We start from the raw sequence: 27,363 nt of genomic DNA on the forward strand, positions 1-27,363 counted from the left end.
TGTATTCTCGAGCAACACAGCTGACCTTGAATTAGTCCGCTGCTTGCCCTTCCTGGCATTTATTAACAGCCCCATTTGTCAGATAGTTTTACTATCTCCATTGTTTGTCATGGAACAAATATGGAACTCATGATAAAAATTAGTAGAATCAGTGTGTGGGTGTCTTTATCCGTTGTGTATAAATGGCTTGCTACACATGAAGTCAAGTGCCAGCCAAATCTCATTGGTTAGTATTGATTTTTGCTCCTAAAACTGCACTTCAAGTTTTGCTCAGTGGTGGCAAAAGGCCAGTGTTCAGAATTGTTTTCTGATCTGTTTGGGTTGGATGAGTCACCAAAAATGTTTGTTCCTTGTGTAGAGAACACAGACTGCATCCTGACTATTGCCAGTGCTTGGCAGGAGACAAACTGCATTGATGATGAGGGGGAGAGAAGTGCTGAGATGCCACGGTGATGGATATAGAATTGGAAAAAAAAAAAAGAGACAGAAATGAAAGTCATTGGTAGCAGTTTGGGGAGGAAGGAATCCAGTGACAGGAATAGCAACCTGAGCTTTGATTGTTTCAATTTAGGACACACATAAACATCTTGGATTATTGAAATAATGTGTCCACCCGTACAAAATTCTGCTTTCTGTGGCACAGGTATGCTGGAAGGTATCAGATCCTCATCCTCCAACCCATTCTGTTCAGGCAGAGGTGTAGAGAAGGATTGCAGCCTACGTGTTAGTGTGGGCACAGGCTACACTTTTCTAAGGGTGAGATTCCTCCACCCTCACTTATGCAACAAGGCAGGGGTTCTCACCCTTTTTTTTCTGAAGCCCCCCCACCATGCTATAAAAACTCCATGTCCCACCTGTGCCACGATAACTGGTTTTCTGCATATAAAAGCCAGGGTCAGCGTTAAGCGGTAACAAGCAGGTCGAATGCCTACGGTCCCAGGCCACAGGGAGCACCATGAAGCTATGTTGCTCAGGGTCCCAGGCAGGCTTCAGCCCCATGCACTGGTCCTCCTTGGCGGACTCCCGAAACCTGCTCGTGGCCCCCGACCCTTGGTTGAGAACCACTGCTATAATGCATTTTACTCAGTGAGTAGTTCCCATTGAAGTCAGTGGAGCTACTCATAGATCAAAGTGCTACATGTCAGTCAAGGTGGTATGACAGAATCTGGCATGAGAGACGGAGTTAGATTCATTCCATAGTCTCAGGGATCATAGTCTCCACTCCATCAGCTGTTCTGCTCCCCAGGCATTCATTGCTCTGGTCTCTGAAGGCTCCTGCTGTGAGACAGCAGCTTCCATTTACTTTTTCCATAAGACCCTGGCATTCTCATCTGATGGCCAAATCTGGCTTGGAAATCAGTGACACTCAACCTGTGGCGCTCGAGACCAGGGGCTCCTGAGGGCCACATGTAGGATCCTGACCAGTGCTCCTCTCCCTCCACCTGAAAATTTGGCAGAAAGCGGGAAGCACTTAACCACAGGTGAGCGTCTATGCTCCCTGATTTATATTAGGTCGTGCGTCAGCCCTGAGCAATTGGAACAGCCATGTGAGAGCCACTGGATGCGGCTCCCATTTCGCCTCCTCCCCAGTGCAGGTAAAAAAGAAAGGGCAGCGGATTCTGCAAGAATCCTCCCCAAGCAGCCAGTTTTAATATAAACACACATGAATGTGGATCAAGGGGGAATAAACCATAAGGTTGTCGTTCCTCTCTCTTTCCAGCGGGGAAGAGTCTAATTCTGGTATTGTACATTTCCGATTATTAAAACGAACTGTCTATATCACTATGCGTCAGAGGGACTAAGTATGGACATCTCTGAGGCCTGCAAGGCCTTCATATTCAACTGCTCTATTTAGTTGAAAGAAAGCATATAATTTTGTCAGGGTCCTCAGCAGTTAATGCCCTGAGCCTTTCAGTGAGGCAGCCGCCGAGGCAGCTGTTGAAGCCACAATAGTACACAATCTTCATGCATTTTTATAGGTCTCTGTGCTACATTGCTTTATCTAATCACTGCAATACGAACTCTTCTTGGTCTGGGGTTGCATCCTGTGCATGATGCTTCTGGTAATACAATTTTAATGAAATAACTTTTAATAGGATCTAGCTGGAGGCCAGGATAAATAAGAGGGCCGCACGGTGCAGAAATAGCTATATGGCATTATAAGAATCTTTCTAGATTAATCTCATCAAGAGCAGTCTTGCTGTGCTTCTAGCACTCAAGCACTAAGCTCTCTTAAGTGTTTCAGGCTTGCCCCTTCTAGCAGATTGCAGAGCCATTGAGGTCTTCTAGTATCTTTCCAATTTGTCTTCACTAGCAATGTTTGCTATGAGATTGTAAGCGCCAGGGAGATGAAATATTGTAAAAATAATCATTTTGTCCCTCACCCCATTTTTCACTGTTTATGACAGCCCCATCAGATATGTCTGCACTTAAAAATCTGTTTGGTCCTAGCCACTGGATTGGGACTCAGGAGATCTGAGTTCTAATTCCTGGCTCTGTTGTTCACCCGGTGGGTGACCTGGGGCAAATCACTTTGCCTTTCAGTGTCTGCTTTCCCTCCCATCCTTTGTCTGTCTTGTCTATTTAGATTGTAAACTCTTTGGGGCAGGGACTGCCTCTTCCTGGGTTTATACAGCCCCTAGCACAGTGAGGCCTTGACCTCAAAATACCAGTAAAAATGGCTGTGCCTCTTGTCTCTTTCTCCTCATCCAATGCCACAAACAGTTACTCTGTGTGGAGAGGGTCAGCCAAGCTCAACACTCATTGTAACAAATTCCTAATAATGCCAGCGCTCAGCCATTGTTTTCTATAATGGGTGCCAAATGCTGTGACCTTGTCTGCCCACGTAGGACAGCTGTAGGCAACAGTGATGGGGGGAGGGGGAGGAGTGACAGTCATATTTGACATGTCAGTGTCAGACAAGGCAGATTAAGCATGGACCCAGGTTTAAATAAAAGCTAGAATGGAACATTTTTTTTGCTTGTTATTTTTGCCCTTTCCTGTATTACAGACAGAGACTTCTCCCTTCCTCACTGTACCCTCATTTCTTATAAAAATGATGGTAGTAACTGGAGCTTCACAACCTTTTAATGTGTTTAAATGTCACAACCTCCACATAAGGTAGGGAAATAGTATCCCCACTGTCATTGACTTCTTCAAAGTCATACAGGAAGTCTGAAGCAGAGCAGGGAATGGAACCCATGCATCAAGTACCCCAACCACTGAAGTATCTTTGCACTCACATCTTGCGTGTGAAGTCATCACAGGTCTGGGTATCCTGTTTCAGAGTTGATTGGTTAGACATCCTATATTAAAAAAGTAAATGTCCTTCCCTGTGTTACTGATATCCTTCCCTGTGTTACCACAGACGTATTAACACTGAAGGAGAGAACTTTCCATATCTACTTACCTTTCACCATTGCTGCTGTGGGTTGATCATCTTTTTACATGTTCACCTAGCTTTTAAAGTGGAAATGGGCTTATGTTTCCAATCGGTTTTTCTCCCTCACGCGTGCACTGACATAATCCTGCATTGTTTCTTTCCGAGCAAAAAACCCATTTTCATCAACATTACAGAAAAAATGGAAAACACTTCCTGAATATTAAGCTTTTCTGAAACCCTGTGTTCTCATTTGCAGTGGTTTAAAGTGTCTCACTTGAATTACTGGTACATTTAAAGGCCCAATCTGGAAAACATATATGTAGGCATGTAAATTTACTCAGATGTTTCCATTGATTTGACATGTGTAAGTAATTGCTAGATTGGGTCCTATTTTAGGGTAATTGAGAGCATAATTTGATATGTTTTACTTTTTAGCCAGTACCTATCTTTTGGTCCTAAACTACCTGACCCCATTCATCCTTTTCAGAGTTTTCTCAATTGCTAATGATGACTGATTCAGCAGCAACAGGCAACAGACTGATCCCAGGCCTTCATTGTTTAATGGGGTTTGGATCAGGCTCCAAATAAGCTTATGTTGTAGGGTAATTCATGAACAAATCATGGATATATTTTTTGTTCTTTCTCACTGGCAGATTGGTTAATACTTTTTTCTCAATTGTTATTTAGAATTTGGATGACAATCTTGGTCAGGTTATAACAGCATTAAGATAGATAAACATTTTGGGCCTTTTAAAAGTAATCTTTGAGATCAATTTTTTCAAAAGGCAAACGCTTAACAGACCAGGGGTTTAGCACTGGCTGCAATACAGCTTTCAATTAGCTCCTCAACACCAATAAGACTGTGACTAATTTTTTTTAGCCTTAGAACCTCTCTCTTTTATATCACAAATTCCCTGATCTACAAACATTCACAGTAATGGAGAAGGGAAAAAAATTAGGACACAGAACCTCGGCTGTAGGGTGACCAGATGTCCCGATTTTATAGGGACAGTCCCGATTTTTGGGTCTTTTTCTTATACAGGCTCCTATTACCCCCGACCCCCTGTCCTGATTTTTCACATTTGCTGTCTGGTCACCCTATTCGGCTGATATAAATTGGCATAGCTCCACTGATGTCATCTTATTGGGAAGGAAACTGCAGTGGAAACACTGATTTACACCAGCTGAGGATCTGGCCCTAGCTATTATTTCCAAAGCTTGTTAAATACAGTTGTCTGGAGATAATAAATGTTACTCCTTGAACCAACACACTTTCCTTCCCCAAAGCAATAGGCATTTGCTTATTCGACAAGATGCCAGTAGAAGAAGAGAATTACAGAACAGTTAACTAAAGAGAGAATTTTAATAAGTGCTATTTTGTTTCTTGGCAACAGAAAGCATATGACAGAAGAGTGGCTGCCAAAGTCTTATCTATGTGTTATCCACTTGTGATCCCTTATTTGGCGCCTGAGTTCAGAGCCAACGCAGGGGAAAGCAATCTGTATCAGTGAGTTCCCAGGCAGCATTGAGGTGTAGAAAAGCACAGGGAGACGTTGCAAAGTTTTGTTGCGGTATTACAGTATTTTAAAAAAACAAAACAATAGAACAATAAACTAAATCCCTATATTCAGTGAAACAGAAGATAAGCATTTTAGTCTTGGGGATGGTTTAGAGTTCTAAGTATCAGGAGTAAAATACATGGATTTCCTAGAATCGCAGGTTAAAATCCCAGAAGAGCTGACTCAGCCCTTCAGCCTTCTTAGGTAGATAAAATGAATAGCCTGCAGTTTACTCCTTGCTTGACTGATTATTCTCTAATAGTAAAGACCAGGATCCCTAGGTTCTTTCACCAGGTCTGCCACTAACACACTGTATGATCTTGGGAAAGTCCCTTGACTTCTCTAGACAACATTTCCAAATCTAGTTGCCTACATTTAGGCATCTAAATAGAAGTGGCCTGAATTTTTGTAAAGGTGCTGAGCACTTGCATCTTCCATAGATTTGTGGGTAGTCTGCAGTTCAAAAAAAATAAATAAATAAAAAAAATCAGGAGCCTAAGTACAGATTTAGAAGCCTAACTTTCGGCAGCCCAACTTGAAAATTTTGGCCTCTGTGCCTCAGTTTACCTATCTGTAAAATGGAGACTGTAATGGTGACCCACCTCACTGGAATGTTGCAAGGCTTAATTATTGTTTTTAAAACACTTTGAGATCCTTGGATGGAACTTTTCCTCTAAGAATAGAATTTTCTAATGTGTTCTTGGCCAAAATTCTTGTTTAGTGAGCTGTTTCTGAGCAGGCATCTGCACTACACCCTGGAGGTGACTGAATATCAGTGATGCTATATTAAAATAGGCGTCCTTGATATCCCAGCTATAGTTTAAGTGCCCGGGATCCATTAGGTTGAAAGGTTCTATATTAATGTAAAATATTAGCGTTAGGATGCAGGTAGTAAAGCACAGGAAATGAGTATCTGCCTGACATAATTTTTTAATCTATCTAAATTGTCGAAACCATTTTATTACTCCAAAGCACTAAAATATGTGGTCACCATGGTTCTAAGCACTCACATTTGAAAATGTTTGCTGTAGAAAAAAATCTAATGCAACTACTGTAAATGTTGTCTCCTAATGTACATCTGAGAGATGCACAGTCAATGAGGCAGTGATGTTACAGAAGTCAGAGAATGTTCTAGAGCAGTGGTTCTCAGAGTTGGTCCGCCGCTTGTTCAGGGAAAGCCCCTGGTGGGCCGGGCTGGTTTGTTTACCTGCCGCGTCCGCAGGTTTGGCGAGTTGCGGCTGCCACTGGCTGTGGTTCACCGCTCCAGCCCAATGTGGGCTGTGGGAAGCGGCGCAGACCGTGGGATGTGCTGGCCGCCCTTCCCACAGCCCCCATTGGCCTGGAGCGGCGAACCGCAGCCAGTGGGAGCCGCGATTGCCCGAACCTGCGGACGTGGCAGGTAAACAAACCGGCCCGGCCCTCCAGGGGCTTTCCCTGAACAAGTGGCTGACCGGCTTTGAGAACCACTGCTCTAGAGGATCATCCCTGAAAGCAGCACATGAAGAGAAGAACTATTGACAGCCAGTTTGCAGCCATGCTTATGAGGTGAAGGAGGCTGTTGGCAGAAGCACTAAGGAAGGGTCTGCTTCTAATTAACATCCTGTCATTTGCTGGTCTTGCTGCTCTCACTAATGAAGGAGGGTGTAGCATACCCTGCTGCTGTTTGCCATCCAGAAGACCCAATAAGTGCCTTTTGCTGTTTCCTTGTAAGGATCTCCATGGCCACAAAATCCCATTGCACAAGAGACATGAAGTGAAAAGAGATAAGGAGAAAAGTGTGAGGAAGCTCTCTTATGAGAAGTGCTGTTGTCTCTCTTTTAAAGTCATACTCTTTGATAGCCTCTCTTAAGCAGAAGACGAAAGGTGTAGGAAGGATGGTCTAGTGCAGTGGTTCTCAAACTTTTGTAGAGGTGACCCCTTTCATACAGAAAGCCTCTAAGTGTGACCCCCCTTATAAATAAAAAACACTTTTTTTTATATTTAACACTATTATAAATGCTGGAGGTGAAGCGGGGTTTGAGGTGGAGGCTGACAGCTTGTGACTTCCCAAGTAATAACTTTGCGACCCCCTGAGGAGTCACGACTCCCAGTTTGAGAATCCCTGGTCTAGTGCATTAGGCACTGGACTAGGGCTCAGGAAATCTGGGTTCTGTTTCTGGCTCTGCAACAGATTTTTTGTGTGCCCTTGGGCAAGTCATCTAATCCACCTCGTGCTTCGGTTCCTTGTCTGTAATATGGAGATGATACCTCCCTACCTCACAGGGGTGTTTTGAGAACAGAATCCATTCTAGATTGTCAAGCACTCAGATGCTATGGTGATTAGGGCCACATAAACATCTAGGTAGAAAGCCTGGGAGGATATAGGCTAAGCCCTCGAGTAAAACAGTTTAGGGGTTCTAATGCCCAGCTAGAATGACAACAGGAGCAAGGAAGTAATTTCTCTCAGACTGCCACTAAAACTAATGGAAAGTACCTGCATAGTGGTGCCAAGACAGACCAGAATGGTGGACAGTGTCACTATTGGCCTAGCCACTCTGTGTCTTCTGGCATCTAGGAATTTGTTTGTGAGTCTGCCTGCTCTCACTGGGACTATATTACATCCAAAAAAACAATTAACATTAAGGTTGCAGAATTAAGCACCCCAAAGATTTGCTTGTGCAGCCTTAATTCGGCCTCACTATGCATATGATAGTTTTTAATTTCAGTTCCACTGTCTCCCTCTGCTTCTCCCCATCCTCAGTTCTCCATGTTCCCCATTCCTCATCAGGTCTCTGTCTTCTAAATCAGGCCATTCCCTTCTCCTCCTTGCTTAACAGAGGTGCCAGCAACAGAAGCATTAAGAGCACAAGAGAGAGAGAGATTCTTCCTGGTTGCAGTTCTAGCACCTGGCACCACAGTGTCCCTGAGTGGCAATTGCAAGGGAAGTCCTGTTCAGCCCATGCTGCCCTGGGATAGAGCATGCTCATTCACTCTGTGGCAATGATGTATGTGCAGTCTGGGCACATGGCGTTGTGTGGGCCTGGAGCATGGTTATTACAGACAGAATCTTCAGAGAACTAGAGCCAAACTCTAACACAGGGGTAGGCAACCTATGGCTAGGGTTACCATACTTAACAAATAAAAAAAGAGGACCCTCCACGGGGTCCTGGCCCCGCCCATTTCCCACCCCCAACCCCACCCCAACCCCGCCCTAACTCTGCCCCCTCCTCCCTCCCACTCCCAGCCACGCGGAAAGGGCTGTCCGAGCGCTACCGGCTTCACGGTTTGCCGGGCAGCCCCCAGACCCTGCGCCCCCGGCTGGCACTTCCCCAGCGCAGCTGGAGCCCGGGAGGGGAAGCGCCCAGCCAGGGGCGCAGGGTCTGGAGGCTGCCCGGCAAACCGTGAAGCCGGTAGCGCTTGGGCTTCGGGCAGCCCCCTTGCCTCCGGACCCTGCGCCCCCAGCCAGGCACTTCCCCTCCCGGGCTCTGGCGGCGCAGGGTCCGGAGGCATGGGGGCTGCCCGAAGCCGGTAGCGCTCGGGCAGCCCGGCTCTTAAACAGAGCCGAAGAGTCAGGGGAGGAGCAGAGCCGCCGCGGGAGGGGAAAGTGCCTGGCCGTCATTTTCCTGGACATGTTCGGCTTTTTGGCAATTCCCCCGCAGACGGGGGTTTGAGTGCCAAAAAGCTGGACATGTCCGGGAAAAAATGGACGTTTGGTAACCCTCCTATGGCACATGTGCCAAAGGCAGCACATGAGTGATTTTCAGTGGCACTCACACTGAATTTAATATTAAATAAAACTTCTTAAACATTTTTAAAACCTTATTTACTTTACATACAACAATAGTTTAGTTATACATTATACACTTATAGAAAGAGACCTTCTAAAAACATTAAAATGTATTACTGGCATGCGAAACCTTAAATTAGAGTGAATAAATGAAGACTCGGCACACCACTTCTGAAAGGTTGCTAGCAAATCTCTACTGAGCATGTGCACACCATAATTTTTTCAAGGGCTTGTAATTTGGCCAAATTTGAATGATTTTTCATGGGAACAGTAGAAAACACATCCCTGACATCAGGGTGATATTCCTGCCAAATTTCAAGTCCCTGCTCCAAGGCATTGAGCTAGAGCTGCTAAAATAAATTCTGACAACTAATTTGTTAATATGGACAAAACAATGTATTTTCCCCTCATCTATTTCTTGGCTAAACAGCTAAACTATTTTTGCTGAAAAATTCCATAAAGATCAGCCTGAAACAGATACTCAACATGGAAAACTTCAGCCCGAATTATTAAAGTTTGACAGTTATAAGCACCTATAAATTTGCTAACTTGCATGTCAGTCCATTATATACGTCTGTTTCCCTCTGAGATGAGCATTTCAGGAGACCAGTTACAGGGATTTTTGTGGAAAGGTTCTTGGGTATGGTACTGCCTGTTAAGTGTAAGAGATTGTCCACTGGGCCAGTAGGTACTGTCCCCTCTTACATGCTGTATAAAGTACTGTCTTGGGTGTATTAATATGGCCTATAATAATATGATAGAATCATTGCTAGTGCTGTTTTGCAAGCAGGCTCAGATGTGTAATATATAGATATAGATTTTTATCAAATCATTTTGGGGACGGGGGACCAAAGCTAAAAAGAGAAGAGTGTGGCCAAGTGGACAGATCACAGAACTAGGCACCAGGAATTCAGTCATCTGAATGGCGACCCTCATACATACTGAACAGTCTCCTTCTGTACTTATTTATCCCTCCTCACTGTAGTATCTGAGAGTCTGATCCTAAAAGCTGCTAAAACATAAAGTGTGGCAAGGGCCTAGTGCCTCCTGGGATTGGGAATTCCCAATCTCTTTAAAAGGGGATAATTATCCTTGGCTACCTCACAAGGGTGGTGGTGAGGATTAATTAGTTAATGTGTGTGAAGTGCTTTGATGATTAAAAAGGGCAGTGGGAGAGATGCTTCCCTCTCTTCCCCACCCCCTCAAACATTTCTGCTGGGATAATCATTTTCAGACAAACACATAAAAGCCTGAAGTGAGTGAACGCCCTGTCCTGGGTTGTACTAACATTCACATGGTGTCAGAAAACAGCACATGAAGTCAGAGGGGAAGAATGGCAGCCTGAGAGTAAAAGGCATAGAGACCAAATTGTGTGTGTGAAAGTGTATGTGTAAGAGAAAGTGAGAGAGCCTGTGTATGTATTTGACTATATAGCTGAGAAGATGCTAGTTCAATGAGGAAAAATGAAGTTGAGAGTTCAGGAAATTAAATGTTTGATCTAGTTTTAAAAGCAGAGAATTAAGCATCATTGGCCAAAATCTGGATTTATCTGCTCCTACTCAGAGTATGTTTGTGTATTTTTTTTTTTTTTGGCATCTTTTCAAAAAGATTTAGAGGAGAGGTGGCAGCAGAGCACCCGCCCACCGTGTTTTGGTGCCAGGGTGGGGTAGGGTGGGAGTCTATAAGAGGTACGCAGGTAATTTGGCTTGTACGCTAGGTTGGGATGGGTGGGACTGGGGACAGAATTTCCCATGATCCCCACCATACACAGCCCTCTTTCTCCCCCTTGCCTAGGGGATAATGTGGTGGAGATGGGGCCCAGACAACTCTGCAGACTCTTGGAGTAGAACAGGTGGTGGCCAGGTCTACTGTTTATAATCAGCTTTTAAGGTGATTTAGGATAATTTTGGCTGCAAGCTGCTATATAAAAGGAAGCTGTTACCACTGTTACGCTAGTTAGCTATTTCTCCCAGATGAGCAGTAAGATGGAAAATGTAATGCATTTGAAAGGTGAACTGTATCAGCATCCAGAATGACTAACTGATTTAAAGAGGAAAATTCTCACTCTTCCTTTAGATTGTTTAGGAGCCCAGGCACTCCCTGTTTGACAGGGCCACTCCCTTCAGTGCTACTCAGTCCACAAAACATTAGGAGTAAAACCAGTGGGAGAGCCATCTCTCTGAAGGATCCCAGTCTTTCCTCTACTCAGTCAGAGAAGCTGTAACTTCTGAGCTGCGGAAACGTTACTGCTTGAGAGCACACATGGAACTACAACTACAACTACCAGTACATCACAGCTCTGGAAATTGCAAAGGTTTGTCCCAAGGAAACATCTCATGATAAATTGCAGAGTTTAAATTGTACAAGGGACATTGCTCTTAATTTTTACAGACAGGAAACAGACTGAGGACGTTCTGTTGAACAGAGCTAGGGATATACATTAATTAAGCTATTTTTTTAGTGTGTCTTGAAATCTTTAAACCACTGATCCCTTTCCTAGCCCTGCTGTTTTTTTTATCACCGCTATTATATGGCTGGACTCTGAGTTGCGTGTCTGAGCTCTTTAATGGGATATTGAGCAACTGTCACTGATAGCAACGCTTTCCCCTCTTGCATAGGTGTTGGAAGTATTATTACTATAGCTAGGTGCAGAATGCCGGCATGTACCTGCTTGTTAAGAGTTACTAAGAGATGAGTCTCCCTGGACTCTATTTAAGAATAGCAAACGAAAGTTGGCTCAGCAATAGTTCTTGCTGATAATGTGTAACGTACAAATATCTGCTTCCTTTTTGCTATGCACAAAGAGACTCGCTACTCCCAAGAGGCCCACAAACAGTAACCTATTCGTCAGTTGCCTTCTCCAGCCCAGAATCCTATTAAAGGGCAGGGTGTGTGTGTGTGTGTGTGTGTGTAGATTTTAAAAATATATACTAAGCATTCTTAATTAACACCACTTCTGGGTGGCCTCTTGGTAACTGTTCAGCTGTGTTTGTGCAAGCTGTTCTGCCTGGGCAGTGACATGGAGCCTCACACTTGAGGAAATAAGAGCTGGCGGGGTTGGGACCTTGGACTGGAAACTTTTCTGGGCATGGACTGCCTTTATTTGTATCTGGTGTAAACACCAAACCAATGGTGCTTAACAAATAATAAATCATCAGTGTGCTCCTTTCACAGATGTTGTTTGTGGGACTGAGGCTCTAAAGAGTGTGTGTATGTACGAATATCATATATTAAAATATCATATATGCCTTTGTGTGCCTGTGTATATATACTGCTCTCCTCCCTGAGCAGGTATGTTGGGAGTAGGTGGAGCCTTGGATCCATCTCTCCATTTACTGGCTAGTGTGGTTGTACTGGCCTATGGGGATAGTAATCTACAATCTGGGACAACAATAGTTTAAAACCTTTGTTCTCCCATTGCTCCACTCAGAAGGGAATCATGATTTTCCTTCCCTGCACTGCTGCTGGGTCAGTGCACCTATGCACTATCAATTAGTCAGGAGGACTAGAAGGAAATTGATGAGTTAAAAAAATTAATTTATATGGTTACAGTTTATTGTTTTTGGTTCTCATCATTTCACTTAGCTGGGGAGTAAAAACAAATTGGTCTGTTTTATTTCTGTCATGTTTTACTCACGGGTCCTCATGCACTAGCAAAATAGTTCAGAGTTTGTTTTACAAAACTTCTCTTTTGAATCTGAATTCCCTGACCTTGTTTTGCTTTAGTGACAATCCAGTAAGCAGCTAAGGAAAATTTGAAGACTTTTGAAAGTCCCATAGGGAAAAGTTCTGTAAGGCTTTGGAATCCACAGAAAGCATCATTGCAAAATTATAATAGGTTGATTATGTAGCTCATCCATAGTTAAAGGGAAAAAACTGGAAGCTGCCAAGCTAATTCCAGATTGAAAATATGCATGACATATGTTTATAACATAAGGGTTTCCACTGATCAGCCCTATGCCGGTCAGTACTTTTAACTGATTCATCTGAAAATATTTCTCAGTAATGCTAGAAGCTCATGAATCCATTTTCGTTAGCAGAATTTCGCAGTCTTTTTTAAATGAGCTTTTTATTTGCTTAATTATGGACCCGATCCTGCATCATATTAGGAAAAGATGCCATTGAAATGGAAAAACATGTTACAAGCATGTGACTTACCAAAACAGATGGTGAATGGCGAGTGTTTTGACACTTGCATCTGAAGAAGTGAGGTTCTTACCCACGAAAGCTTATGCTCCCAATACTTCTGTTAGTCTTAAAGGTGCCACAGGACCCTCTGTTACTGTTTTGACAGTGACCATTTCTATGGTTCCCTGTAAATCTATACAGATATACAGTGATGAGCATAGCACAAGTGGAAGAAAATTAGCTTTTCCTTTGGGATTGAGGTTGGCTTCTTTGTGTTTTGCTTCCTAATTATAAATCTATTGTTTCCATCACACTCCTCTGTTTAAATAAAATAGAAAAGTTGAAAATGTCCATTGTGGAAATAGGTGCCTAGATACCAGGGTGATGGGCACATCATAAATAACTGGAGGGAGAGGGAATCTCTGAACAAAGCGGGTAGCAAAAAGAGTTAACAGTAAGTTGTCGCCTGTAGCACAGTGAGAGCCACTTCCAGCTTATATATTTTTTAAAAGTAATTGGAGGATAAAAATAAAAATAGATCTCAAAAGTAGCCACTCCTGCATGTTAACTGTACGGTAGCCTATGGCTGGCACAGCCTTACCTGGAACAATGCACGTCCATTTACTAGAACTCAGGGTGGTCCATCAGGCCTCCAATGCCTTCCTCCCACTGATCCGATCCAAACATGTTCAGATAACGTCAGATAATATGACAACAGTATTTTCTATAAACAAGCAATGGAGAACGCTGGCCTGGGAACTTTTTGCCTCTCAGGTGAACAGGAAGCTTCCTCGGTACTGCTCCAGTGCAGCCCTGGGCAAAGACTTGTTGAGTGATGTCCTTCTGATGTTGTGGAAGGATCGCCTGGGGTATGCTTTCCCTCCAATTCCTTTGATATCACAGGTTCTACGGAAGATCTGCCGAGACAGAGTTCAAGCCAACCTCATTACGCCCAACTGACCAAGACAGTTCTGATTCACGGATCTGTTGAAGCTCAGTGCGACCACCCATGAACATCCCCACATTGCTGGACCGTCTAACACAACACAGGGGCAAGTTCACACACTCCAATCCAGGGCGACTTCCACGAGGGTGCAGCCCATCCTTAACCAAAGTAGAAAAGCATTTTTCTGCATGGGCTCATCAATGCAATTTGTCTTCAGACTCTATTGGAATCCCTAATTATCTTTGAGTATCTACTTAACCTTAAGTCTTCAGGTCTTGTGTGGGTGCTTTTAGTAGCAATCAGCGCTTTCCATCTTCCAGTGGATAACTGTACGATTTTCACTCACCCTGTCACAGCTAGACTTTTGAATGACATTCTCAGATCCTTTCCACCAGTGTGAAGTTCACACCTCAGTGCGGCCTCAATTTTGTTTTTCACCTCTCAGTAAGACTCCCTTCGATTTGCTGGCCACATGCTCTATGGTGGCCTTTCTGGCAGCTATCACGTTGTCCAGAAAGAGTCAGTGAACTGGGAATGCTTATGGCAGGCCCCCCATATACTACCTTCATCCTATATGTCATAAAGAAAAGGTCTTGCTACGCTCTCACCCCAGATTCATACTCAAGGTAGTTTCTGAGTTTCATCAGAGTCAGGTCATCCACGTACCTATATTTTCCTAAAACACATGCCTCGGAAAAGGAGAGAAGACTGCATTCTCTGAATGTCCGGAGGGCTTTGGCCTTTTATCTACAAAGGATATTAGAAAGACAGCTAAACTATTTGTTTCCATAGCAGAGTGACCAGGGGGTTAACCTATACTGGCACAGAGACTTTCAAAATGGATCTGGGGTTGTATTACTCTTTGTTCCCAGTTAGCTGGCATTTCTCCCCCCCCCCCCCCCCCCGGGGGTAAAGGCTCATTCCATTAGGGCTAAGCCACTTCAGCCACATCTCTGAGAGATATACCCATGCTAGAGATACATAGGGCAGCTACTTGGAGCTCTTTGCATACCTTCATGAGACGTTATGCCCTGTACAGTCATCAACTGGGATACAGCTGTGGAGACAGCAGTACCACAGTCAGCTGTCACTTCTGTGTCCCCTCACCCACCACATGGTTTGATTACTACTTGTTAATCTACCCCTGGGTGAAATACTCAAAGAAGAAATGGAGGTTACTTACCTGTAGCCAGAGGTTCTTCAAGATGTGTGGTCCCTATCTGTATTCCACTACCCACCTTTTATCCCCTCTGCTGTGGATTGTTTGCACTGTGGTAAGAACGCAAAACTGGAGAGACCTCAGCCCACACTGCCCTTTACGTCCTTGGTTATGAGCATAAGAAGGGCAACAGTGCATGTGTGGGCCAACAGATACTGCTTGCAAGAAATTCCAGACTCAAGTGCATGGTGTGCAGGCATATTCCATGTGTGGAATACAGATTGGGACCACGCATCTCGAAGAATCTCTAGTGACAGGTAAGTAACCTCCATTTTTTACAGGCAAGCAGACTATACCATGGTGTTAGAAATTTTATTTCTATCCCAGTCCACTCAAGCTTGACTCTTCTGGTTTATGATGCCAATAGACAATCTTTACTCGCATTGTAGTTGTAAGACCTCATTGCCTCTAATTTATTCTTCTTATTATGGCAACTTTGCAAGCTGCTGAGTGCCCATGATTCTAACTTAAGTCAATGCTAGGTGAGGGAGTTCAGGATCGGGCCCTTTAATTTAACAACACGTTAGGATAATGCTCATAGTATTTTTCTCTCCAGTTACACTTACATTTTCCAGCAGGGTATAACCTATTTCCAGAAGCAGTAACCCAGACGTACATCTTAAGTTAGAAGCCATCATGTGTTGGGTATAACTAGTAGATCATGAGCCAACTGTGGTTATCCTGCATACGAAGGGCATATTTCTTCATTTCTGGGTCCTTTCAACTCCTGATTGCGTGTGGTTGTGATTGTGGTTGTTCCTTTCCACCTCTGTGTCATATTGTACTTCTCTATGCATCCTAACTGTCCGGAAAAAACAAATTCTGCATCATATGTTTCTGCAAAGCAAGACAAATGACACTAAAAGACAATAAGCACCATTTACCCCTTGTATGACTTAGCTAACGAACAATGCACTGGAGACTTGTGTGAAGGAAACTAAGATCCTCAAAGGTATTTAGGTGCCCTAGGATCTGGGCCCAAATGCTGTACTAATAAGAAATTAGCATCAGAAATTTGTGGTTGGGTCACTTGTTGGTCAGCTGACCTAACTGGAAACCAGAGATTTTATAGCATGTACAAATCGTGAGCCTGGTTCTCTCTCTCCCCTCCTTCCCCTCTCCATCCCCCGCCAGTTGTGACTCATTGTCTTCAGTAGATTTTTCTCATGATTTCAAAAGGGCAGTTAAACTGGTGTCAGTGTTGACTAGCCTATGGCATGTGAAGATCATTTCAATAGGAAAGAAGTAGGCAACTATACCAAACCAATAAGAATTATTATGAAGGGTCTTGAAGAAAAGATAAGATGGTTTTGCAGGTTGCCACCATTTTAGGTGCTGCTTGATATGCTGCCACCAGCCTATGTCATCCTGTTCCATAAATCTAATTAACTGAATTCACTTGGAAATCTTGACCTGCTATGTCAACGTGCCTTCAAGGGTCCTGGCTTGTGTTTGCCCTGTATGCAGCATGGTTCCTCTATAAAGAAGGGAGCCAATAACATGGACATGATCTTGCTCAGCTATCACTCTTCTGATTTTTGTAAGGTAATGGATCACCACTGTGTTTGCACTGCTGATGTGTTAATTACACGATAGCACTGCTGACCATGAAAGGAAGGGCTCAGCAGTACTGTAGGATTCCTTTAATTATGGGACAGTCCAGATCTGATGTCATTTTTGGCAGCCTGGAGCAGGGCCCTGATTTCCACCACATAGAAAGGTAACCTCCTATTCTTAGTTTTGTGTTTGACAAACATTGACAAAAAGATTGTTTCAGGCCCCTATTGGGCACTTAAATTAGTGCTTGGAGCACTGAGGAAGTTGTGTGTCCTACCTGTTGCTAACTGCAAGTGTCATCTCATAAGGGATGCTGGGGAGCATGATGATCTTGCTGCACTGATAGGAAACATTTGAGTCTTGTTGTGAGGATATGTGTATTAGTCCTTTACCTCTGTGGCAGGAAGCCTGTCATGAGGAATGGATGGAGAAGATTCTAGGCAGAAATTGCACAATGAAGCAGAGAGAGTGGCTTTGGGGACAAAACTGTTTCCTTATTCTAATAAAACGCCTTGTTCAGTGTTTGAATAAAGGGACTTTTTCTGTGACTCTTTATCACTTGTCACATGACACAATCAGGAGAGAGATTACAATAGCATGTGCCTTGCTTTAATGTATGTTAATGGGAAGGGTGGAGCTTCCTTCATTTTGTGTCACTTTGAAAGCTCTTGAATAGAACAGCATGTATTTTTATAAAAGAACAAAAAAATGAATCCAGGGGTTGAGAGGACACTCAGGCTTCAACTCTGCTGATCCTTTCTTCTCACAAATTATTTCTGTCCCGGAGCTGCTGTGAAATCTTTTTTCTTGTGGAAAAAACATTTTTACAAAGAATCTCTACTCTTTACTGAAGAGAAAGGGGTCAAATCCAAGAGGGGGAAAGTAAAGAAAAATATCCAATTAAAGGAATTAATTCTATCCTGTTCATCTCTATTCTTCGCATCACTTGATGCACCCTTTTGACTGTATGAAAAAAGATCAATGTACAATATGATAGCTTGATAGGGTGATATCTTGTTGAGCAGTTCCTAAAATTAAGGGCCAATCAGGAACAAAACACCACTCAATATGATCTAGTTTTGTTTTTCTGTTTTGTTTTCATTGTTGTTCATTCAAGGGTTTCTTTATTGACTTGAACTTGTTTCCTTTGGATGTTTTTGGGGAGGAGAAAAAGCAGGTGGTATATCAGATAGTGAAGAACTGTTGGCTTTTTCTGTGTCCCATCCTTTCTACCTATGCCCTAATCTTGCAGATACTTAGGCACATGTTTAACTTTAAGCAATGGGTATATTCATGTGCTTCAAGTGAAATGAATTGCAGAATCATAGTTTAGATTTCAAGTTCTTTGGGGAAGAGCTGTCTTTATATTGGTATTTGGCACAGCACTGATTACATCACTGGCACTCAAATAATCTTGCAAAATCCATCTTCCAATGATGAAAGTGCACTGACCTTCTGTAATTTACAATAGTTTCTTTTCCACTCATTAGGGGTTTTGTGTGTGTGCGTGTGTGCTATCAAAATTTATTGTGCAGTATTCTTGGCATTTCAGATCAATACATTTGGTCTTTAATTACACTGCCTGGAAGTAAAGTGCTGAGTCATATAATCTTATTATTGTAACAACCCAGCAGGCTCATCCATTAATGCACACTCTGTCATTTGTGCCCAAAAATAGTTTGGAGTAGAGATTTTTTTCCAAGGCAGACTAGACTAAAATACACATTTGAAATGATAAAAAGCAAGGTAAATAGGGTTCCATTTAATCAGTGTCTGTTATCATAACCTGACTATCTCTGCTCTCTTCTTAGTAACAGCAACCAGATTGGTAATGATTTTGCTCTTCAGGGGCAGAATAATTTAACGATGATAAAAATAGAATTCCCAGATCATAGCAACTGTACAAAATGAGTTATCGCTGCCTCATCATGTAACTTGGTCCTTGGAGGCTAAAAGAGCAATTTTAATGTTAAGTAACAGCCAGAATCAGAAAATCATTAAAAGAAAATCTAATAACGAAATACCAGAAAGTAATTAAAAGCAAGGAAAGAAGGTCAGCAGTGTTTTGCACTGTCCTTTAACGTCTAGTTGAGATGTTGCTTTCTGGTGCTCTTAATAGATGGCTGCCACTACTGTAATGTACTAACTCACCATTTTTGATGTGCTTATTCGCACAACTGCCAGCAAGTTAAAGAAGTATGGATTGGATGAATGGACTATAAGGTGGATAGAAAGCTGGCTAGATTGTCAGGCTCAACAGGTAGTGATCAACAGCTCGATGTCTAGTTGGTAGCCGGTATCAAGCAGAGTGCCCCTGGGGTCGGTCCTGGGGCTGGTTTTGTTCAACATCTTTATTAATTATCTGGATGATGAGATTAATTGCACCCTCAGCAAGTTCGCAGATGACATTAACCTGGGAAGAGAGGTAGATACACTGGAGGGTAGGGATAGGGTCCAGAGTGACCTAGACAAATTGGAGGATTGGGCCAAAAGAAATCTGATGAGGTTCAACCAGGACAAGTGCAGAATCCTGCACTTAGGAAGAAAGCTGCTACAGGCTGGGGACCGACCAGCTAAGCAGCAGTTCTGCAGAAAAGGACCTGGGGATTACAGTGGACGAGAAGCTGGATATGAGTCAGCAGTGTGCCCTCATTGCCAAGAAGGCCAACAGCATATTGGGCTATATTAGTAGGAGCATTGCCAGCAGATCGAGGGAAGTGATTATTCCCCTCTGTTCGACACTGGTGAGGCCACACCTGGAGTATTGCATCCAGTTTTGGTCCCCCCACTACAGAAGGGATGTGGACAAATTGGAGAGAGTCCAGCAGAGGGCAACAAAAATTATTAGGGGGCTGGGGCACATGACTTAAGAGGAGAGGTTGAGGGAACTGGGGTTATTTACTCTGCAGAAGAGAAGAGTGAGGGGGGATTTGATAGCAGCCTTCAACTACCGGAGGGGGGGTTCCAAAGAGGATGGAGCTCGGCTGTTCTCAGTGGTGACAGATGACAAAACAAGAAGTAATGGTCTCAAGTTGCAGTGGGGGAGGTCTAGGTTTGACATTAGGAAAAGCTATTTCACTAGGAGGGTGGTGAAGCACTGGAATGGGTTACCTAGGGAGATGGTGGAATCTCCATCCTTAGAGGTTTTTAAGGCCTGGCTTGACAAAGCCTTGGCTGGGGGATGATTTAGTTGGTGTTGGTCCTGCTTTGAGCAGGGGGTTGGACTAGATGACCTCCTGAGGTCCCTTCCAACTCTGATATTCTATGATTCTGTGCACACTCCGGTGACATAGGGAAGTGTCATTATTTACATTTTCCAGATGGAGAACTGAGGCACACAGAGATTAGGTGATTTGCCCATGTTCCACTGGAAGTCTGTGGCAGAGCAGAGAACTGAATCCAAGTCTCTCAACTCAGTACCCAAACCACTGGGCCATCCTTCCTCTTACCAGCTGTGGTTAATAATTTAGGAAGGTGAAAACAGAAGGAGTTCTGTGAGGCCATCAAAGGCTTAAAACTGATCCAACTTCAATCGCTAGGGTGCAGACCCTCAAAATCAATGGGAGTTAGGCACCTAAATATCTTTAACAGGATTTAGGCAGATAAATACCTCTGAAGATCTGGGTCTGGGAGTCTTGCCATTGACTTAATAGGGAGTGGGACTGCCATTTTCCCCCCCCCCCCACTCCCGCCCTCCCAATGAGCTGTTCTGGATGCGGTAGTAATTCTCCTAGAGGATATTAGCGATGTTCCTCATCAGTAATATTTCATATTGGTGGGTAGGGCCTTTTATCCCAAAAAAGTGCTTCAAAAACTACACATACAACATCACAGAAATGGAACCACTTCTGTGGCAGCAGCCAACCAGTGAACTATACAGGAATTAGAAATCTTGGTCAAGAACATCTACACAGAGGCCTGTTCTTACCAAAAGTGCTGTGAACTCTTTAAAGTCTATGCAGGGTAAAAATGTATCTCTGTTTTATTGTCTCATCCAAGGACGGGCGTACTCAGAGACCATTGTAGTTGAGTAGAGAAGTCCAGTATAACTAGGCTCCTGGGGAAATCCCAGCCTAAATTTTGAGCACATGTAAACAGAACTTCAGGTAATCTTCCATCCTCTAGGCATAAACCATCCATTGCCCATCTTGTAATACTGACTGAGAACTAAGTGCACTTCAGTTGTCTAGCTTGGCTTAGAAAATGGATTTCCCTGTCCAAATCTGGATTTTAAATCTGGGAGGACTCACAACCTTTCAGAGTGAAGCCATGTAACACTTAGCCCAATTCTGTTGCCTTATAGAGTTTAGGGAAATTCTTTTATAGGGTTTTTTGTTTGTTAGTTTTTTCAATATTTCAGTTGTTGGGTGTGTGAATTGGAGGGGAAATGTGCCCAAATCTTTAATTTAGATTTAATAAGTAGTTTATTGTATATGAGTGGAATGTATATTGTATACAATACATTGTGATCTAGGAATGTATTCACAAATAGACTTAATATTTGTCCTCAAGAATATGAAGATTTAATCAGAATGTTTGCAATTGCTAAAGATGAGTAATTGTGGAACAGAAGTTTATAACTGGTATTTAGCTAAACTAAAATAACTATTTTATTAAAACAATTATGGATATTTAAGAATTTAGTATGAAAGTACAATCTTTGAGTTATAGTGACATAGTAATTGCCATATTGGATTAGACCAGGAGTAGGCAACCTATGGCACATGTGCCGAAGGCGGCAAGCGAGCTGATTTTCAGTGGCACTCATACTGCCTGGGTCCTGGCCACCGGTCCGGGGGGCTCTGCATTTTAATTTAATTTTAAATGAAGCTTCTTAAACATTTTAAAAACTTTATTTACTTTACATACAACAATCGTTTAGTTCTATATTATAAACTTATAGAAAGAGACCTTCTAAAAACATTAAAATGTATTACTGGCACGCGAAACCTTAAATTAGAATGAATAAATGAAGATTCGGCACACCACTTCTGAAAGGTTGCCGACCCCTGGATTACACCATTCATCTCTGTTTCAGTATTTTGTCTCTGACAGTGGCAGTTACCACGTACTTTCAAGGAAGGTTTCAAAACTCATAAGGTAATAGACAATTACTGAATAACAGGCCTACTTGGGAAGTTACTTTTTAGCACTCGGCAGGTGTTTGGGTTATGTCTGAAGCAGGAGGATTGACATTCTGTATAAAATTTGATCCCAGTTAGGGTAGGTACAGATGCTGGTGGTAACTACAGCTGATTTGAACAAAAATAAGAGAAAGTGATTGGCTGAAATCTCAAGTGTATGGTTTTAATATTTTTAAAATGTTGACTCTTAAGATCTGCTGCAGTTATCTCTAGTGAAGAATAAACTTGTATGGATGCTGGGTTTTAGGGGAGTGAATCAGGCTCAATTTATAAAGCCCTGGACAGGGTGAACGCATGTCACCAGTAGCTCGTTATGCTGTACCATCCAGTTTTACAAAGCACTACAAAGCTGATCATTTGTTATCAAAGGCTCATCTGCTGTGGAAGTTATTTTACGTAGAGGATAATAGGAAGCTGAGCACGGCGCTTTAATTCAGTTGAAAGGTTCTGCAAATGTCATCAATTAGAGGAGAGTTTGTCACTTTTGTGTTCTTCAGATAATTCCTGAGATGGAAAAGCAATAATAATTCTGTTACCATTTTTCTCAGTCACAAATTGTATGGAAACAAAAAGATTCCCTGTGTTTTTGTGAACGTTTTGGAATGAATGAAAAAAAAATTGAGTACAATAACATACAGTTAGAGAGAGAGAGAGAGATGAGGATCAGCTAATTGCTCTCCTCCTACCTGACATTATCAAAACTTTATGGGCTAACTCCCTTGTAGTGTGTCTAATGTCATCCCTGGTTTCAGAAATTTCTGAGGTATGAATTAAAAGTTTGAATCAAATACATATTTCTAATGTATTTGACTTTCTGAAAATTTTCAGTGATACCTTGATGGGTGAAAGAAATGTCTTGGCCTCTTCTAATAAATGTTCTTGTCTTTCTGTTAATAAAAAGTGCACTTTGTGTGTTATTTTTAGACCAACCTATTGAATGACTTTTTGTATTTGTCTAATCACAGGCACTGACTTTTTTGTTTTTGTCGGTGGGTGCTCCAACCCCACTCCACTCTGAGGTCCTGCTCCCACTCGGCCTCTTCCCTCGAGGCCCTGCCACCATTCCGTCTCTTCCCACTTCTGTTCTGCCCCCTTCCCGAGTGCCTCTCGCCCCTCCTGCAAGATCCCCCCACTCGCCTTCAGCTTGTGCCTTTCTGCCTCTTCCCCGGGGGCCCCTCTGCCTGCCTGCTACTCACTCCTTTCTGCTCCTGCCTTAAGGGGGGAGGAGGCAAAGAAGAACGAGCAGCAGGGACCTCAGGGGAAGAGGTGAAGTGAGGGGGTGGGGCCACGGTCTGTGGTGTTGAGCATCACCTATTTTTTTTCTGTGGTTGCTTGAGCCCCAGAGCACCAACAGAGTCAATGGTCTCCTCTTCCTTGCGGAATACAGTATTGTCATTGGACATATTTTCTGTTTGTCGCTTTAGCTTCTCTTTGATGGTCCATTTTTTTTCTTAGGGCCATATAAGAAATAATTCCCTCTTTTCAATATCAACTGTGTTTACATTCAATGTTCAGTGTAGATGCCTTCTGGGAGTGCGGTTCATCACTGTAGCTAGTTGAGTAGAAGTCTCACTGGGAATGTTTATAAAGTTCAGCGCTCGCTCTCTCGTTCACCTGATCAGATGTTTTTTCACCACTCCTCCATCTTGAGAAGAAACGGGCAACCAAACCTGTTCAAATCACTGCTGAATTGGGTTTATGTATTCCTGCTCTACGCTGAAGCAAACTGGTTAATTATATTTCAGACTACTACCTATAGATACTCTCTGAAATTTCAAAAACAAAAAAGTTCCCAGGAAATTCTTTCACTCTAGAATATCACTTTCCTTTTCCCGGCTAAATTGATGTGTAACATTTAGTAACTGCCTGGCCTGCTTACCCCAGGATCAGAAATCATAGCCCCTCTCTAAGCTGACCTGACATAGCGAGAACTCCAATACTGACCACCTCACATGCATAGTCTATAGCAACCACAGAACTAGAGAGCTCTTGAAATGAGGTGAGAGCATCATCTACCCTATACGTCCAACCAAGGAGCATGTTTTTCAGAAAGCCCAACCAGTAAGGCCATTTATAAACTACCTGTATGTTTATCATGAATTAGAATAGTCACACTGAGCTGGGTATGTACATTACTGCATATCCTGTTGGCAAGTCACTTAATCAGTCAGTGCTGCACTTCCCCTATGCTTGAACACCAGGAACACAAGCCCTAGGGTTGAGCCTGTTTGCTATGTGGAGATACAAGGTGGAATGGGAAGCTCCTGGCACATCCAACACTCCCCTTGTTGGACCGAGATTATTCCCAGTCTTGCCTATCTTTGGCTACAGAAAGCCTGATGTAAAACCCACTGACCTAAATGAATTCTGGATCAGGCCCTAAGAGAGGGAGACCTCAGTAGCCCTATATGTGCAAAATGATATAAATCTGCTCTCCTATCCCATGCAGACTTACTGAGCTTCACTTCAGTATTTGAAATAGGCATTTTAGACAAATAACGGTTTACATGTTCACAGCAGCATACTAGGGTTTAGCCACTTTTCATTCCTAAAGACGAGCAACATTCCGGTCCAATGCTTTGCAAACAGGTCCAATGCTTTGCTTTGAGACAGTGTCTTCCTCTAACGATTGTACTCACAGTAGCATGCCCAATTGGATGACTTCTTTTTAAACAATGTTTTCACTCGGGAAGTTAGTGTGTGCTACACAGCATCCTGCATGGATGATAGATTAGAAGCCCTTTGGGGGCAGGGACTGTCTTTTTGTTCTGTGTTTTGTATAGTGCCTAGCACAATGGGGTCCTGGTCAACACACATATATATAGCAGAGGAGGATTTGGTACTTGCTCTTGGCAGGACAAACCATTTACAAGCTAAACTCAAATTGGAAGGCACTGCCATCCTCATGCAACACAAATCCCACTGAAGCCAGTGAGTTACAGAGAATTATTGGAGCCTAAAGTTTGAACATTGTTGACATGTACTGTCCAATGACACATGCATTAAAATTAAACACTTACCTCCCTTGTCTAGCTCAAGCTCCCAAAAGCATAGTGACAGAATGTCGCTCAACCTGGTATGGCCTGGAGCTGTTAGGTTACTTTGACTTGTTTCTACAAACAAATGGACGTGCTGCCTCATTTTTCAGTATGTTACGGGAAAGCCTCTCACTGCAAGGGCTTTTTGTAGTGCTGCATTTCTTTGGTTCCTTTTTAGACTTCTCTTTAATCTGGCTTTGAAATTAGAGAGGGAAAATACAAGATGCAGTGAAACTTAACATAAGCAACTAGCCAAGAAAACAGTTGCCTAGTGGAGGTTGGTCTTTAATCCTAAGGTTCCCCGTACTTTTTTATTTAACTTTCAGTTAATCTCATGTAGTTACTAAAGCTGGAGTTACCCACTGGAAGTGGCTCGTATCGAGGTAGGCCTGGCCAGCAAAAAGAAAGAAATGAGCATTGTCTTCTAAGACGCGTTTACTTTGGGCTTGTAGTACCTACATATTGAGAGAGTTCAGAAAGCAATGATATTGACATCCATTGGATGTATGCTATACAATATAGACATTTTTAGAGCAGGATTTGGGGCAAGATGTGGGGCATCCCAAATGAGCACCTTTAAAAATACCATGCATTCTTTTGTTTCTTTGTTCCCTTTTTTCCCTAAAATATTCCATACGTTACCTTTGAGTGCATATAATTTAACTCCATAATCTACCTAAGTGCATAACCATCACAAAATCTTGTTCTGGCTCCATTCAGCTACATACATTGCCACTCCAGCTAATTGCATATCAGCGGACTACATAATTCAGTTTGCTGGCTGTATACTGCATAAATCTGCATATTGATCTACAAATGTGTCCTCTTAGCAGTAATGTATCTCTGGATAACTGAATAGCTAGGTAACTGGCAAAATGTTCATTTAATCAAGGGTTTCAGAATTGGTTTCACAGCTTTTAGTATGCAAGGCAAAACTTAAGATGATATGTAAAAGAAAAAGTGGTGGTGTTATAAAAACCTTCACGGCAGTGGCAAGAAAAATGTGTAGAGTGTTAACTATTGGCAAGTATGTTCCACTCTTCGGTATTCTAAATGGTTAACTTTGATAACTGCTTATTCTTGGTATAGCCCCATGGTGATACTCACAAGCCGAAAGCAATACATGTCTCTATGGATTCTCCAGAGCCCTCTGGCACAAAAAAAGATAGCAATGCCCCTGAATGCTTTTAGCTTAATATATTTTGTGCTTTCACAAAAGAAGTACACTGTTGCAGTTAGACTAAATATGAATCATTAGAATTTTAAATTGGACGTAAGTAATAATATCCCTGCCTAGATATCTAATATAGATTTTAAGTCAGTTATGAATTATAAGCCTGTATCTATCCCTAATATAAATTCAAGCATTTATTGACCATTTTTTCATGAAATGGCTGAGGACTCTCTCAGTGGGTATAGGAGGAGGGAGCACTGAGAGAATGGAGAGAGAGCACTAGAAGGGTGCACAGGGAGTATATTCAGTTTGGGGAGCTCTTGATTTGTAGTAATGTGTGTTCTTCTTCTATAACCATTATTTAACACCCAAGAGGACATGGCCAAAGTCATTTTGCAGTTGTTCAGCTAGGAGGGTATCATTGCTTGTGTGATCTGTAGTATACTTGCGTATCTTTTGAGTATCCTCTTTCTCCTCTAATTAGTCTGACAGTGCTGTGCCCTTGGCTGTGAAAAGCAAAGCTGAAACAGGTGCACACTGACTGCCCAGGCTATCTTCACACCAGTTGGCTGAGGGATGAAGAATGTCGATTCAATTCTTTTTCTGTCCTCAACTTTTGGCCAGTCATCTTATTCCCAAGATCAGGCTATGTTTTCCCATTCTCGTCAATGGGAACTGGGTAAAAGATCCTGACGCACTCTTCCTGAACCTGCAGTGTATGGCCATTTCAGTTTTATCACTGCTTGTTAATACTTATGCAAGCTAAGATAACGATAAGATTAGTCAATCCTCATGCTTCAGGGAGTGAGTTGATAAGCTGACTTCTTCATGTTGCCTAATTGCCTTTGTGCTTTATTTCCTCTGAAACATCACATGCCGGACGGTGTCAGAAACTAAATGGATGCTAAATGTTGGCTCTTGTCATCAGTAATGCTCAAGCAACATAAAGTATGTGTGTGTGAGTATAATATATGCAATATAATAGTAGGGATTAGGAGGCACAGGAAACATTGCATGGTATTGCACACATCTGCTTGATGGAGTATGCGGTAATACCCTTGTTACATAGTTTCTGTCATGATCATCATTCTGCTGCTGGTTTTCAGCTGGGTGGCTATGTCCAATATCTCACAGAGCTGAACATAATCCTCAATATATTTCCCATTATGCAGCAGGAGCATACATCTTGTTGCAGTTTTGAAGTAATGCCCATAAAATATTGGAGTACTGTGTGGTAATCTGAGATGTATTTATTTTTTTAAAGACAAAAACATAATTACTTCAGAAGCCATAAAGTGGCTTTGTGCTACTGGTTCTAAGAGCTCATCAGATTTTATGTAGTTCCTGAATGATTAATGGAGATAAACTGGAAGAGAAACCTCTGCAGTCTTACATTCTCTCTCAAGCAAGCCGTAGTTGGTCAACTGGGCAGAGAAAGGCAGTTTTCTTT

At 42.6% G+C, this 27,363-nt stretch overlaps 1 protein-coding gene across 4 annotated transcripts in view; it reads left to right on the forward strand.

Moving 5' to 3' along the window:
• ABLIM1 (actin binding LIM protein 1) overlaps window positions 1-27,363 on the forward strand; it is a 328,840-nt gene that overhangs the window by 58,531 nt on the left and 242,946 nt on the right. For 2 of the 4 annotated variants that reach the window (XM_054033293.1, XM_054033292.1), the window contains exon 1: window positions 10,911-11,021. The exons of 1 other annotated variant lie outside the window; for it this stretch is intronic. In XM_054033293.1, the coding sequence (XP_053889268.1) occupies window positions 10,970-11,021 (52 nt within the window). In that variant the 5' untranslated portion in view covers window positions 10,911-10,969. Of the gene's footprint in view, window positions 1-10,908; window positions 11,022-27,363 lie in introns of those variants that run through there. One more of the 4 variants, XM_054033291.1, reaches the window with a different exon arrangement.

This window comes from Malaclemys terrapin, chromosome 7 (genome assembly GCF_027887155.1).
Source record: "Malaclemys terrapin pileata isolate rMalTer1 chromosome 7, rMalTer1.hap1, whole genome shotgun sequence".
In the NCBI taxonomy this organism is placed as follows: Eukaryota; Metazoa; Chordata; order Testudines; family Emydidae; genus Malaclemys; species Malaclemys terrapin.